This window comes from Crinia signifera, chromosome 9 (assembly GCF_055691185.1).
Source record: "Crinia signifera chromosome 9, ASM5569118v1, whole genome shotgun sequence".
Lineage (NCBI taxonomy): Eukaryota > Metazoa > Chordata > Amphibia > Anura > Myobatrachidae > Crinia > Crinia signifera.
In genome coordinates, this window is record NC_139225.1 from 154,893,535 (window position 1) to 154,909,364 (window position 15,830).

At 46.7% G+C, this 15,830-nt stretch overlaps 1 protein-coding gene across 1 annotated transcript in view; it reads left to right on the forward strand.

The window, feature by feature from the left end:
• The window catches only part of DIAPH2 (diaphanous related formin 2), a 490,290-nt gene that overhangs the window by 269,123 nt on the left and 205,337 nt on the right, over positions 1–15,830 (forward strand). Inside the window, exon 17 of the mRNA XM_083160814.1 lies at positions 3,431–3,757. Within this exon, the coding sequence (XP_083016940.1) occupies positions 3,431–3,757 (327 nt within the window). The remainder of the gene's footprint in view (positions 1–3,430; positions 3,758–15,830) is intronic.

A 15,830-nucleotide genomic window follows, 5' to 3' on the forward strand; every position in this document is an offset into this window, starting at 1 on the left:
ATAATAATAGTAGTTTGGTGACCGTACACCTAAGCTGGGCATACAAATAAACTGGGCATACACATAAGATGGGCATACATATAAGCTGGGCATACACCTAAGCTGGACATACACATTTCTCACAGCAGTGTGTGCCCGGTCGGTCACCTGCGAGCCGCCCAGGACCTTCCTGGATCCATCCCATGCAGTCCTTTACTTGTGATGGATCACATACAACCCCTGTTCCCTGCCCAGCCATCTGCCGGGAGGGAGGTTCAATGTCGGACCTCCGACTCTGGTCCAATGAGCCACGGGACCACCCATCGGACCTGAGGGGACATCACACTAACCAGATTTGGGACAATTTCTTGCCCTATTCCGTCCACCATGGAGGCGGATGATCAGCTGGTTAATACAGGTCACAGAATTTCCAGGGGATTTACGATTTCTTGAGTGATTTACAGCTGGCATGGCCAGACTTCTGTAGTCGGCGACATACTTTGAAAGCAGGGTGGGACACATTGGCCCCCACTGGGAAAAAAAGAAAACACATTGGCCCCCACAGGGGGAAAAGGAAACACATTGGCCCCCACAGGGAAAAAAATGAAACACATTGGCCCCCACAGGAAGTCTAGACAGCTAGAAGGTTAAAAAGTTGGGTAAGTTAAGGTTTTGAGGCCACACACACACAATTGTCTATGATTACTGCCATTTACAGTACCTTGCTATAGTTTAATACAGGGTTGCCGACCCTCCCGGAATTACTGGGAGTCTCCCAAAAATCGGGTCCCTCTCCCGGCCTCCCAAAAATCGGGTCCCTCTCCCGGCCCTCCCAGAATCCGGGAGAACCCCCACTGAGCCCCCCGATTGCGGCATTTAAATGCCACAATCCGCGGGTCTCAGAGGAGGGGGTGGAGCTAAAATACCCCCCCCCCCCCCCCGAACGGGTAACAAAAGTCTCCTTTCCGAATTTGAAAGTCGGCAACCCTGGTTTAATATAATATAATACACACACACACACAGACATATAAACATACATAGATACATGCGTACATATACATTCTAGCAATGTAAATCAGTCAGGACACCAGATTTGAGTTATATTATTGTGCACGGCCTGAAGCAGAGTCACAAACCAATATGGCGATGACATTATCCAGTGACTGTCTTTATCCTTCAGACAAAGTTTTATTCAAATCCTAAATGTTAATACCAGATAGGATGCAGTGACAGTGCCATGTCCTGCAGAGGCCTCTGGCCCCTTCTCTTAGAGGAAATACGGTACGCACGGAGATGAGCAGGGAAGATTCTAGCTTCATTTTGGCATTTCGGCCGGGCTGCAAAAAACATTCATTTTAGCAGATGGATTTTCTGCAGTGGTGATAATGTGAACATGACAGATTTGTGATGATAATTTAGGCTCACGCAATTATATTCTCTTTCTGTTATTGCCAAGAACATCCAAATGTAAAAATGAGGGCGCTCGGCGTGGAGTTTGCTGTATTCTGCAGACCAGGACTATTTTCTCTGTAATCTGCATCGGTTTACAAGCCCAAATATTTCCCCGACACCGTATCAATGCAGTTAATAGCAACTGTGCATCATTTGGTGTTGTAAGCGTATATCTGTAGAGCTATTGACTGGGAGGAAGATGAAGGGCGTTCAAGGGAAACAAAAGGGTCTTTGTTTTACATTTAGAAATTTGTGCACCTGGCGGATCTTGAAATATTGTCTTTTTTTGGTGCTTTAGGAGCATGACATGGGCCTATAGCATTTTCCACTTTTAAGAGACTATTTCCACCTTCTTAGGGCTCATCAGGGAGGGCAAGCGATTGCGCTGTTGATACTGGACAATCAGAAACGTTGGGGAGAATCTGGAACTGTATAGAAATCTTTCTTCATTCATCAGAATGGACTTTTTTTTAGACAGTGCTTTGCTCAGAAGGGATTTCTACTGATTGGCAGGGTCACCGAGAAGGAGATGGTGCAGGGGCAAGTGCAGGATTTCTGGGGGGAGGTCTCCAAATGCTTGATTGATGCCAGCCAATGAACGATGCATTAGTATGTACCAAGCTATAGTCTGCCCCATACAATGTGTGGTTTATGCAGGGCTTAAAGTGGTCCTGGAGAGGTGGTGGAACTGATTTTACCTCTCCCTATGCGATGTGGGAGAAAGTGCTCACACTGGGGAAAGTGCTCCCCCCCCCCCCCCCCCTGGATCTGCCACTGGCTGAGGGACAAACAGCATTTTCCCTTGTGCAAAGCATACCATTTTTCAGACGGGTTGGGATCATTTGGTCTACAGCATGATGGTCGACACCATTAGGTCGACATGGGAAAAGGTTGAAAGGTCATTAGTTCGACAGGTCGTTAGTTCGACAGGTCATTAGTTCGACAATGTCTATCTCGACAGTCAAAAGGTCAACATGGCATTTTTCACTGTTTTTTTACCTGAATGTCAACACAGTCGTCATGGACACAGTTTCAAATGCACCGCATCCCCTTGCATCGCTTACTGCGCTCGCAATGCGTCGGGCACAGTGCCCCGCTGCGCTCGGCACACTATTTTATTCTTCCGCCACGCCCTAGTGGATGGTAGGGCATGAAATACCGCCTGTCGGCACATGTCGGCTCAAGGAACAGTGAAAAACCCCATGTCAACCTTTTGACTGTCGACCTAGACATTGTCGAACTAATGACCTGTCGAACTAACGACCTGTCGAACTAATGACCTTTCGACCTAGAACCATGTCGATCTTTTCTTATGTCGACCTAGACCCATGTCAACATTTTCCAGTGTCGACCTAATGGTGTCGACACCAATGGTGTCGACATTGGTGTTGACACTGTCGACCATCATGCTGTAGACCAAATGACCATATCCCTTTCAGACTTCTTTTAATACAGAGGTTAATACAGTACAAGGGTTAGGAAACAGTCACAAAAAATATATATATTTTCCTGAATATTATTTTGCATATTATCCATGGGAGCCATTTAATTATCTCCCTAAACTTTTTATTTGGTTCTTTCTAGTTCCTCGCACTGTCGGTGAGATCTGCAGGTTTATTTTGCTGCATGGTCACATGATGCGAGTTCCTATTTAAAAATAGACCAGTCAAATTGTAGATGGCCCATCTAGTCATTCTTATTGGTGCTTACAAATTTGGGTACTTATGTAATATCTGGGCTCCCGTTTTTCTTATTAGACCGCGTCCCCTTGCGGGGCTCGCTGCGCTCACCACGCTTCGGGCACGGTGGCTGGCTGTGCTCGCCACACTATATAAAATCAACTCCATGCGTAGTTGGATAGTAGGGTTATGAAAAAAATGGGGTGCATTTAACATGGGAGCCCAGATAATACATAAGTACCCAAATTTGTTCTTTTATTTCAGTAGGTTGTCTGTAATGTTAATCAATTTTGTTTTATCTATGTTTGTGTTCTTTCCAGGCTGTTAAACCACCCAGCGAGTCAGCGCCACCTGGAGGACCTCCACCGCCGCCTCTTCCCGGAGGAATAGCTCCCGGTCCTCCACCTCCTCCACCACCCCCATTTCCTGGAGGATGCCCGCCTCCTCCTCCGCCTCCACCACCGCCTGGGCTGAGACCTCCAGGAGCTCCTCCCCCTCCTCCTTTTGGCATTCCACCACCACCTTTCGGAGGTATACGGCCTCCTGGATTTCCTGCTGCTCCACCACCCGTGGTTTTACCTTTTGGGATGAAGCCAAAGAAAGTGTATAAGCCAGAAACTACCATGAAAAGAATAAACTGGTCAAAGGTGAGACGTCTTTTCCAGACTAGAATCACAACGCATCTGGCAAATTGTGGCCGCATAATATGTAGCTCTATATACAGTAATAACTGTATTTCTGTGATGAAAACTACTGTATATAGGGCAATGTACAAATGGTAGGAAGGAATAGGAGTATAACAATATATACAAGTGGTGGAGATAGAGTTGGGTACCAGCTAATACACAATCATGCCTGGTTCTGGTTGATCTACTTTATTGCCGCCCAAGTTTGGCGGCAGTATGGGATATCGGCTGAACTTGGACTTTTTTTTAAAAAGGGCAATCACTTACAAGGCATGGTTTTGCATTGTAAGTGATTGCCCCTTTAAATTAATGTTCAGCCGGCATCCCGCACTGCCGACTAACTCCGGGCGGCATTACATTTCGCCACAGTGTCTAGACAGGCGGTCATTAGGTCTACAGAAAAATATCGTCCGGGTCAAAAAGTCAACATGAAAGTTGACTTGCAATAGGTCAAAAGGTTGACATGACTTTGTCATGGTTTATTTTTTAAACTGGCTTGTTCTTACTTCACCAGACCAGTGGGCACAGAGGGAGAATATACTAGTGTGCCAAGTGTAGCGAAGCACCGAGCCCGAAGCATGGCAAGCCACGCATTACACTAATTGGGGGTCCATGTCAACAGTTGTCGACATTGACACCAATAAATTGAGAAAACCTCATGTTGACTTTTTTGACGCTGTTGACCTCTCGCATTACGCGGATGCGGGGGGGGCTTTCGGTCGGGTGGCGTTTACATGTTCAAAGCCTAGCGAACAAGTCTGAATCAGGCTGAAAGTAGAGTCATAATCCGATTCCCACGGCATCGCCTGTCGCTTTAAAATGTAAAACTTTTAAACGAAGTTTCATTAGCTGCGGAAGATAAACACCTGTCTCGCAGAACGAGGATTAGACGGGCCGGGAATTAAAGCAGATCATTTTCCAGGAGTTCAGCGCCTTACATATATATTTTATTCCTTTATCTTGGTGCGAGTGGATTTGCCATCAATAACTGGATATCGCGAAGCATCAAACTGTATTCTGTCACTTCCACATTCTGCATGGGAATTCGCTGAGTCACCTGCCAAAACAATTATTAATATATTGTTAACAAGCCGTCCCCAGATCCTCCGCACCAGCATTGATGAGCTGAAGACTCCTCGCTCGATGACACTTGAAGGCGACCGGATTTTGAAGTGCGGCATTTCATCCACATCGGAGCGAACTCAACGGCTTCTGTGAACTCGGGGATTCATTTAGACTAGAAATGGCTCTGAACTTAAGTGAGATTCAGCCTTATTCTACTATGATTCCCCCGCTCTGTGATGGCAGCGGCAAGATATCCCTTGATACCTCTCTTCATATCAGAAGTACTTATGAAAGTTAGGGTTTGACTGCGGGGGGTTAGGGATATGCTGCTAAAAAGGAGGGTTAGGGGCCTGGGGGGGTTAAGTATTCTTCTTTGACCCCTATCAGAATTCCCTCCTGCATTGGTATGCTGACTGCCGGTCATCCGTATGTATCCTTTTGTAACATGGCAGTTAGGAGCTGGTCAGCTATAACACTATCTCTCTCCATTTTATCACTCTCCAACCTGCCTACCCTCCAGCAATGGCCGGGAAACTCTTGATAATTGGGTCCGTGGAAAGGTGGACAAGTCCTTCGCAATGGGGCAGCCTCCTGTAAACCATCCACCCCCCCCCCCCTCTCAGCAGGGGGTCCATGGGCACCAGAGGACGCATCATCATGGCCCCACTGTGCAGTGTGTCTGTATTACACAGCGGGGGTGTGGCTATGATAATGCAATGGCTACACCCCATAATATGTTTACTCAGAAAGTTCTGCCCTGGCTCCACCCCCTGTTCCTGCACAGCCGCTGACCCCGCCCCGGAACTGTCTGCTGTAAATGTCGGCAACACTGCTCCCACCTGAATACATATATCCCACAGCCCAGTAGCACACAAAGGGGGGGGGGGTTGAGTACCCAGAACAACCCCCCTCCCCCCCGACAGGAGAGACCAGGCGCTATATTACAAATATTACATGATGTTACAAAGATGGGGTGGAGCCAACATGAAGAGATTCCATTCGAATTGTGTCATTTTACCCCCCCCCCCCCGGTTGTCGAATCGTAGCATTTTTCAGACAGGGTGCGGGTATCAGTAATATATCAGAACAATGTTTGCTCCCGTAGCATTTCTGGGTCTGCAAACTGAAACAGTCCCACCAAAACCTAGTCCGTTAGATTAATATATAAAGGTGCCCATACACGCACCAATGTGTCAGTGTAGTGTGCATTTTGAACTTCAAGGTGCCATGCGGTTTTGGCACTTGAAGTGGATGCGATGCGATGTGCTGCACTGTGTGGGTGCGATGCGATTTCAGCCTTTTTCTTTAATTTATTTTTTTAAGTTAACAGTCTGTAATGGACATCGCATCGCATCGTATCGTATCGTATCGCATGTACTCCTGTACTGATGCGATGCAAGGAAGCACAAAAAGTACTGCCTGCATATACTTTTTATGCTTTGAAATATTGTACCCGTGGGGACGCGCATTGCATCGCATCCCCGCAGGTACATGGAGCGATTAAAGCCGATGCGATGCGTTTTGCACTTTAAAAGTCCAAAACGCATGTGATTATCGGCACGTGTATGGGCACCTTAACTGTATTTGAATTATTTTTGCCAAGTCATCAGCCGCGAGTTGAATTCTCTAGATTGCCATTGATTGTGTCTCTGTCCTACAGTCTTTCTCTGCTCCCGCAATTTCCTCTAATCGCTCTAAAGACAATTTGGTCTAAATTAATAAAAGGGTAAAAGTAGCTTAAAATCGTGTCTATGTTTGTCTAATTTGCCGATACACTAAATACAGGCGGCTGTGCCAGGAAATGAATTCCCGTAGGTGCATTCTGAAATCTTCGATTTGAGGCGAGAAGTGAGGAATCTGATACCAAGTGGCCCTGGGGAATTCTGCGTTCCGTGACTGTTTACACATAGTCATTTTATGACAGGGCCGTGCTGGTAACCAGTAATTAGTGTACTAATTATACGCCACACACCATACACTGGCTTCTCTATGCCGCCTTTATTCCTCCCCAGTCATCCTAACGACATGATAGATTGTGTGGCAGAGGTATGATCACTGGAGGTTTGTGTTGTGCTTTTACCGAACACCCTGTAACAGTTTTCTCTTATGTGTTCCTGGAATAGATAAACCATTCCTCAGATCATTTCCCTGGATCCTGACGAGCGGACGATAATTCTCTTATGTTTGCAGTTTAAGGAGCAATGCAATCATTTCATTGTGCTCTATAGAAAATACTCTGTTATTTCTCTCTGAATATATGGCATAACGCCTTGCATTGGGGTATATTAAGCCAAAAAAATACAATATTGGGGCTTCCTGCTGCCACCACTCATTACATCATGTCACTGCCCCTCATCTCCTGATATACTCTGTGCTGCTGGGGACCCTGCTCCTCCCACTATATAACTGTCTGTGATTTCCTGCTGCCTCCATTCCCCTCCTCACATCATAACACTGCCCCTGTCACATGCAGCCCTGTCCTCACTGACACATAACTCATCTCCTGATATACTCTGTGCTGCTGGGGACCCTGCACCTCCCACTATATAACTCTCAGTCTGTGGCTTCCTGCTGCCTCCATTCCCCTCCTCACATCATAACACTGCCCCTGTCACATGCAGCCCTGTCCTCACTGACACATCACTCATCTCCTGATATACTCTGTGCTGCTGGGGACCCTGCACCTCCCACTATATAACTCTCAGTCTGTGGTTTCCTGCTGCCCCCATTCCCCTCCTCACATCATGTCACTGCCCCTGTCACATGCAGCCCTGTCCTCACTGACACATCCCTCATCTCCTGATATACTCTGTGCTGCTGGAGACCCTGCTCCTCCCGCTATATATCTCTGAGTCTGTGGCTCCCTGCTGCCTCCATTCCCCTCCTCACATCATGTCACTGCCCCGTCACATGCAGCCCTGTCCTCACTGACACATTATTTATTTATTTATTATTTATTAGCAGTTTCTTATATAGCGCACACAGATTCCGCAGCGCTTTACAGAGAATATTTGACCATTCACATCAGTCCCTGCCCCAGTGGAGCTTACAATCTATATTCCCTACCACATGTACACGCACACACAGACATTCTAGGGTTAATTTTGTTGGGAGCCAAATTAGCCTAGCAGTATATTTTTGGATTGTGGGAGGAAACCGGAGTACCCGGAGGAAACCCACGCAAGTACGGGGAGAATATACAAACTCCGCACAGTTAGGGCCATGGTGGGTATTGAACCCATGACCTCAGTGCTGTGAGGCAGTAATGCTAACCATTACACCACATCACTCATCTCCTGATATAATCTGTGCTGCTGGGGACCCTGCTCCTCCCACTATATAACTCTCAGTCTGTGGCATCCTGCTGCCTCCATTCCCCTCCTCACATCATAACACTGCCCCTGTCACATGCAGCCCTGTCCTCACTGACACATCACTCATCTCCTGATATACTCTGTGCTGCTGGGGACCCTGCACCTCCCACTATATAACTCTCAGTCTGTGGTTTCCTGCTGCCCCCATTCCCCTCCTCACATCATGTCACTGCCCCTGTCACATGCAGCCCTGTCCTCACTGACACATCCCTCATCTCCTGATATACTCTGTGCTGCTGGAGACCCTGCTCCTCCCGCTATATATCTCTGAGTCTGTGGCTCCCTGCTGCCTCCATTCCCCTCCTCACATCATGTCACTGCCCCGTCACATGCAGCCCTGTCCTCACTGACACATCACTCATCTCCTGATATAATCTGTGCTGCTGGAGACCCTACTCCTCCCGCTATATATCTCTCAGTCTGTGGCTCCCTGCTGCCTCTATTCCCCTCTTGAAAACATATTAAATTGACTTATTATACAGCCTGGGAGAGGATAATGGGATGAATACTACAACAGTGTCCACTACCAAGTACCTCCGTGTAACCTACATTATAATTCACAGAGCACAAACATCCAAAGTTTATACTGTTAAAAAAAAAGAAAAAAGAGATGAATTCAGAATCACATTTTCTCCTTTTTTTACAATTTGTTTTTCTTTTTATTATATTTTATTCTGTCTTCGGAGTCTAGGGTTTGTTTATTGTCATTATTCAGATCTAGCCCCTGAGGGGTTATTGCACCATTAGCTGTGGAATAATAACGCAGACAAGAGCCCGTCTACGCCTCGACAGAATTTTACAAAGTGTAACATTAAACACAACAAGTGGCATTCGTCCTTTGGGAATGAAATATGTGTAAATAAAGGGAAAACTTGTCCTCTGCATTTGCTTCCAGCTCTAACGCGGCATAATATAAAAGATGAAGTCAGATTGTGCCTACAAATTAATTTCTTATATTCTTCTCTGCAGACTACATAGGTTTCCATTAATCGCTATAAATGTGAGGGTCTAGAATGCGCAGCGGTGGCTGGTGAGCACCGGTTGGTGCTCTGCCAGGCATGGCACTCCGGTCCAATGACGTAACATATAAGACTTGGAGGGGCATCAACAAACGTTTTGTCTTCCCGTTGACGATACATGTCCACTTCCCATCAAAGGACCAGAGCCAGATCGTCCATTCAGCATTCCAGGCTACTGCTGCTGTCCGGTGGCCGTTTGATAGAAGGAGGGAGTTCCTGGGCCTGGTGTGGTTTCGGTTGGACTACGCCCCCGCTACTTTACGCATTTCACCAAATATGTTTAAAGTGCGTTTCACAGAAAAAGTGCGGTTGGAATGTACAGAGCTGTACGATATATCGAGAAGCCGCTCCAAAAAATGGGCCATTTCAGTGATCTACTAATCTCTTGCTACAGAATTAAAGGGCACATTCACGAAGCAGTGAAACGAGTGGAGATCTGAGCCAGTAGAAACGTTATCCAAGGAAACCAATAGTGTGGTATCAGGTTTTTTAGAATGCATTTGATAAATGTAACTTCAAAACGGATTATTTTTTTGGGCACCCTACACAAAACTTCAACCAACTGCTGACCCCCCCCCCTCTCAACCCCACACTGCCACCAATACCCACTTCCAGCCCCTCAATTGAAAATGGCGCCTTAGAAGTTTCAAAGCCGCCACCCGTATTAACTACAAAATGGACGTCTTCCTCATAGTCCTCTGTAATCATGTGATAGGCAGAGTAGAGCCAAAGAGCACAAATATACTGTTGGAAGAAACATGCATTTCTCTGATGAACCTGTTGTCTGTTTTATAACCGAGGAACTGTGTAAATTAGTTTGACATTTCCCGTGGAAACCTGTCCAATCTATAACGTTAAGTGGCTTACTAATAGAGACAAAGTATTGAAATGTTCTAACACATTATTTTGTAGAACGTCTGTTTTGTTTTGCCCTAGTTTATGCTTCTGCTGAGTGTTTGCCTATGCCGATGGAACGTACTGTGTAACATACAGCAGAAAGGACTATTGTATCAGATAGTAGTTGAACTGCCGCAGTGCAGACCATTTTTTACAACACTCATATCCTCTCCATGAATCATGGGTTACAGTCGTATATTTCTATGTCTGTTGATTCAGCCTCACCAAGGGGGTGATTGTGAGGGGTTTTTTTTAAGTCCCTGGAACCACCCAAGCCAAAAATGGCCGTCCAAAGCTACTAAGAAAAAAAAAAAAAAAAGATAATCTGTAGTACCACTTATGACTGCCAGGTGGCGACGAATTCTTCCATACAAAATATTTCTGTATGTATGCACCGTTATAGTATACTAATGGGTACACTGCAGATGTGTCCACAAACACCTATTTATTATTGGCTTGCACCTAAGCCATGCCATTTGGTCCACAAATCTTTAATGCAAAAGGTGGACATAGTAAAAAGGTTGACCGTAAAAGGGCAACTGTGTCCAAGGTTGACACGGTTGACCTGGCTTCAGTTGCCACGTGGATGATAAACGTTAAAGCAAAGGTTGCAAAAAAGAATAAAAAAAAAAAACCTGGCGTCGACCATTGTCATGGAACATTTTGAGCCGGTCAACCATTACACAGTCAACCATTTACCTGTCAAACTATTTCATGTCGCCCATTTTAACTGTCTAACTAGACACTGTCTATAAATTGATTGGAAACCTCTGCTAGACCTTTATGCTAATGCCACTACCGATGATAAGTCGGCATAAACTGCACCTGTTGGTGGCGCAATTACATCATGGCGCATATGACGAAGCACCAACTGCCTCAACATTGAAGATCGCACCAGCATTATGGCAGGTGTTGTGCTGTCTGAACATGGCCGCCTGTGTCAATGTGCCTGCAGTCGCTGCTGGCAACGCGCCCTGCATCTGGCCAACACCCCCCACTCCCACCACCACCACCTCACCCCCATTCCTTGCCAGAAACGCCCACTGGAATCTCTCTCTCTCTCTGATTGCAATTTTGATATATATCTGTATCTTAAAGCCGTAACTATACACACATACACAGTCGGGCTCGGACAGGTGGGTACTTGTTTATTATCATGGCGCCCACCTTTTCCATCGTATGGCATTGTACAACCAAAAAATCGAGATTGGACCCGATTTTTAATCACACAGGCACCCAGATACCCGATTCCTATGTTAAATGCCCCCACAGACCCGATTTTTAATTGTATACCCACCCTGATGAGTAATGACTGTTATATGCCCCTCCCCCCCATTGTTAACGCCATCCCACTATCAACACCAACCTGATGCATGGTGAGCGCAGCGGTATGCGTCCTCCGACCCCCCCACTATCCACCTCGGCGTGGAGTTGATTATATATAGTGTGGCGAGCGCAGCGAGCCACCGAGCCCGAAGCTTGTCGAGCGGATGACTTCACATATATTCCGTGTCCCCTCGTGGGGCTCGCCACGCTTCGGGCTTGGTGGCTCGCTGCGCTCGCCACACTATATATAATCAACTCCACACCAACGTGGATAGTAGGGGTATGAAAAGGTCAGAGGACGCGTACCGCCGCCCCTAGCGGGCTCGCTGCGCTCGCCACGCTTCGGGTTGGCGTTGCTAGTGGGATGGCATTAACAAGGGGGGGGCATTTAACATATACATATAGGTATACAATTAAAAATCGGGTCTGTGGGGGCATTTAACATGGGAATAAGCCCAAATCGGGCATGATCGAGTCGCATTGCATGCCATTATAATAATGGCATGCGATTCAATATTAAAATTGTATGCTCACGCCCGGGGAAAGGCTCAAATCGGGTCCCATCACATGCCATGATAATACACAAGTACCGACAGGTGAATGAAAATATTGTCCGCTTGCGTCCGACATCGCCATTGCCTGCACCTCTTAATCTGGCCCTTTTGTCTGACATGTTATTATCACGCGGCACAAGCAGTAGCTATGGGTGGGTTAAAACGCCCTCATTCTTATTCACCCGATCTGTATCTGTATTCTAGACCATTCCATTAAGCCCCAGTAAATGGTAATTAAGTGCATCCAACCATAAGAGATTCTTGAGGAATTACTGATATCTTTGGATAAATAACGAGATATTTATTCTCTGTCTGCGCCAGAAAACAGCCGCGTCCGGATCGCCTAAAACAGCTGTCTGTCAAACCTATTGAGCTGCGCAGTCGGCTGTTTGAATTAATCATATCTGGGCCTACGCTCACACCCTTATTGATTGTCACTTTCTAGATTTTAATATGAGAAGAACACAGTAAATATCATATGGTAATGTCGTCTTCCCTCTTCTGCCGAAATCAATATTCAGAGAGATTGTTTGGAACCCATTGTTACGTTGCTGCAGGGATCTGCTCCGGATTCACATCTTGGGTTGTCCAGAAAGATCAGCAATTTTCTGGGCGTAAATTTACATCAATCCCGAATTCCAACCAATCAGACCATGCAGCAGCGGGAAGGATTACCAGTGTCCCTGGGCTTTTCAAAAAGAAATAACGAATTGCAGCTTCTGATTTTGTCTTTCTAGTCAAAAATCGGAAAGGTTGGCACAAATCATAGTGTGTATACAGCGTGCGATGCCAATGCCGATTTCCCCCGTGTAATCGGCATCGCAAGAAAAAAATAGACTCTGCAGGCAAGCCAATTTTGACAATCTTGTATACAGTGTCGTTTTCTAGTTTTCTATAGTCCAGGTTGTATGGTTCTGGGCTCCGGGGAGTTCAAGGGAAAATCCAGGGCCGGTGCAAGTCCCAGGCGACAGGTAACCCCCCTCTCCCCCTCCCCCCAGACCCGGTCCGGGGGGGATGCGCCCGCCGTTCACCTGCTGCAGGGTTGGGGTGCGGCCGTGGCCGCCTAAATGCTCCATGGCGCGCACGGCCGAGGAAGATTGCATTTGACTGGGGGGGTGCGGCGTCCACCTGCTGCACGGGGGGGGGATGCATCCGCGGCCACCTATCTGCTCCACGGCACAGGGAAGGGTTCGGCCGTCACCTGCCGAAAATTGCCACTGACTGGGGGGGTGCGGGGTCCACCTGCTACATGGGGGAGGGGCTGCTCCTTTTACATTTAAAATATCACTAGCAAAATGGCCGCCGCCTTACAGCAGACAGTTATTTAGGATGCAAGAGGCGGCCACACTGGTTTCCTCCAACAATACAAAAATATACTGTTGGCTCGAGACAAAACTTTTTGCCTAAATGTGCACATGGGCAGAAATAGATGGGCCATCAAATTATATGCTTCTGTTTTGTAAACCGAGATTCCTCTCAGAAGAAATTGACATCTGCGCACGTGCTTTATGCGATAGCTCACGATTCGAGGTCCACCAGACACAGAATCGGACCCATTTTTGGCAGCCTGTTGCTATAAGATACAATTATTGGAGCTGTTAGTACATGCCGGGAGTCTGCTCTCCTACTAAACACCGTCTGATGTACAACAGCAAATCAATAGCCGGTTACACTCCCAGCGGCCGGGTTAAACGACACACTGATCATAGGGGCCATGGCCCCTATTCATTACCCGCGTGTAGAGTACAGGGAGAGCTGATGCTCACACGCGAAGTCTTTCTGCTGCTGTTACTGACTTGGTGAATACCTACTGAATGAAGCTTCATTAAAACTTTATTTTCTACAGCCCACTGACGGCTTTCAGGGACTTAGACGGAGGCAGGCGGAAAATGAAATGATTCAACTTTTAAATAAACATTAATGCCGGGTTGTGTATTAATATGCGCCTGTTACTGTAAACGCTGAGCGTCAGATGTTACTGAAACATCTACACTACGTTTATTCATCTGCAACATAATGAGATCTAGGAAGGGCCCCCCCCATACATAGCGGGAGTTTCATATTCTGATTGCCAATCCTTTCTGGGCTGGCGGCGTTGGCTTTCATGTAACCCGGACACATACAGCGCCATACTTGTTTCCAAATAGACAGGCGTGAGGGTTGTTTCTTTATCTGGAACTGAACGTCTCAATCTGCGCAGACCTTTGCGCCACCTGCAGAACATCGCACTATTAAAACGTCCCCAAAAATGTTTTGCTTTTATGTTTTTAAATCCTAAATCTCTTCAATTTCTTCCAGCCTAATAATGCTGGGTGCACACCAGCCTGATTTCGCCTCGTCGTACGGCCAATTGGAGGTAAAAAGAGTAGAATTGAACCAGTTTTCAGTACGATTCTGATTCGATGCGCGCGCCCCCCACCGGTTGCTTGTCGGATTGGAGATTTTACCTGCTGCACTAAAAATTTGTCATCTACATTTTGTTGGGTACTGAACGTGCGCCAATCGTGTACTCCAATCCATTGTGCGACAATCGTACGATTTCAAGTAAATCGGTTCATGATCGTTGCACGATCATGGTCGTTCTGGTGCGTACCCTACATAAAACTCTTCATCCATATCATATGGTATAGCTAGCCCACATGTAGATAGGTTGGTTAGGATATGTTTCTATCCTCGTGCTTCTATTCAGTGGTTGTTAGCGCTCTGACTGGTGGATAGCTCCACCAATCAGCATCCTGACAGACATACATTTCTCTGGTTGCAGGCTGAGAGTCTGCTAGAGAATACTGAATTCTGATTGGTGGATAGCTCAAGCCACCCACCAATCAGCATGCTGAGGGCCATTCACAGTCTGAAGAAGCTGCAGATGCACCACTTGGAGCAGATGTTTCCCCCCAGCCCGGCCCAGTCCATTCCTGTTTGCAGTCCCCTAGAACATTGGGGCCCTTGGGCAGTTGCACAAAGTGGCTGTAAATTACGATGGCCCCTGTAAGTTTTACACAACGACTTCTTCTTACCTCCACTTATAAAGTGACGAATGACCAGTAACACTAATGAGTACATTCAGACGGCTTGATAAATAGGAGTCTGATGATGGAACGCTGCCAGCGCACCCTTCACAATTTCTCATGAAATTATTATTTTCTTTTTTTTTCCTTTTTTTATGTTGCCAAGAAAAATTGTTGTGACCCCGAAGGTAGAAAAGAAAATAAGGAAAAGAGAATACTGTAATGGAGGGCAAACAAGGGTCATGGTTATAATAATATGCAAATATAGCTGCTGCCTTATACCCCTCCAGCTTCCCTCCTGAATACGAAGATTGCAGACCGGCCACTGCAGCGAATGCAGATGAGGCGCACAGAGATACAGCATGAGATACGGGACGGGAAATACACGCAGGACGCCGCGTCCTCATCGCCACAGTCTCCTAGTTCCTTCATAAACTCCGTCCCTCCTTGATAATAACCCTATACATTTTGGGACAAGGAATCACATACACTGGATCAGATGAAGTCTTGGTCTTTATTTTGTGGCAGGTACACAGCATACCAGGTAATCAGCATAGGCAAGGATGGTTACAGGAATGCACAGGTGCTGCTAATCAGCCCAACTCTGATCACATCAGTGTCCCTGCTGCTGCTGCTGCTGGAAAACCTGGACCGGATCCTCCACGTTACTTTCATGTGTAAAGATGCTGATACCCCCCCCATTTGCTGGTCATGAACTTGATCATTTAATTGATGGCGTTGGGGCACTGCTACAATTTTGTGCGCAGCCTGATTGCAAAGTGGACAGCGCT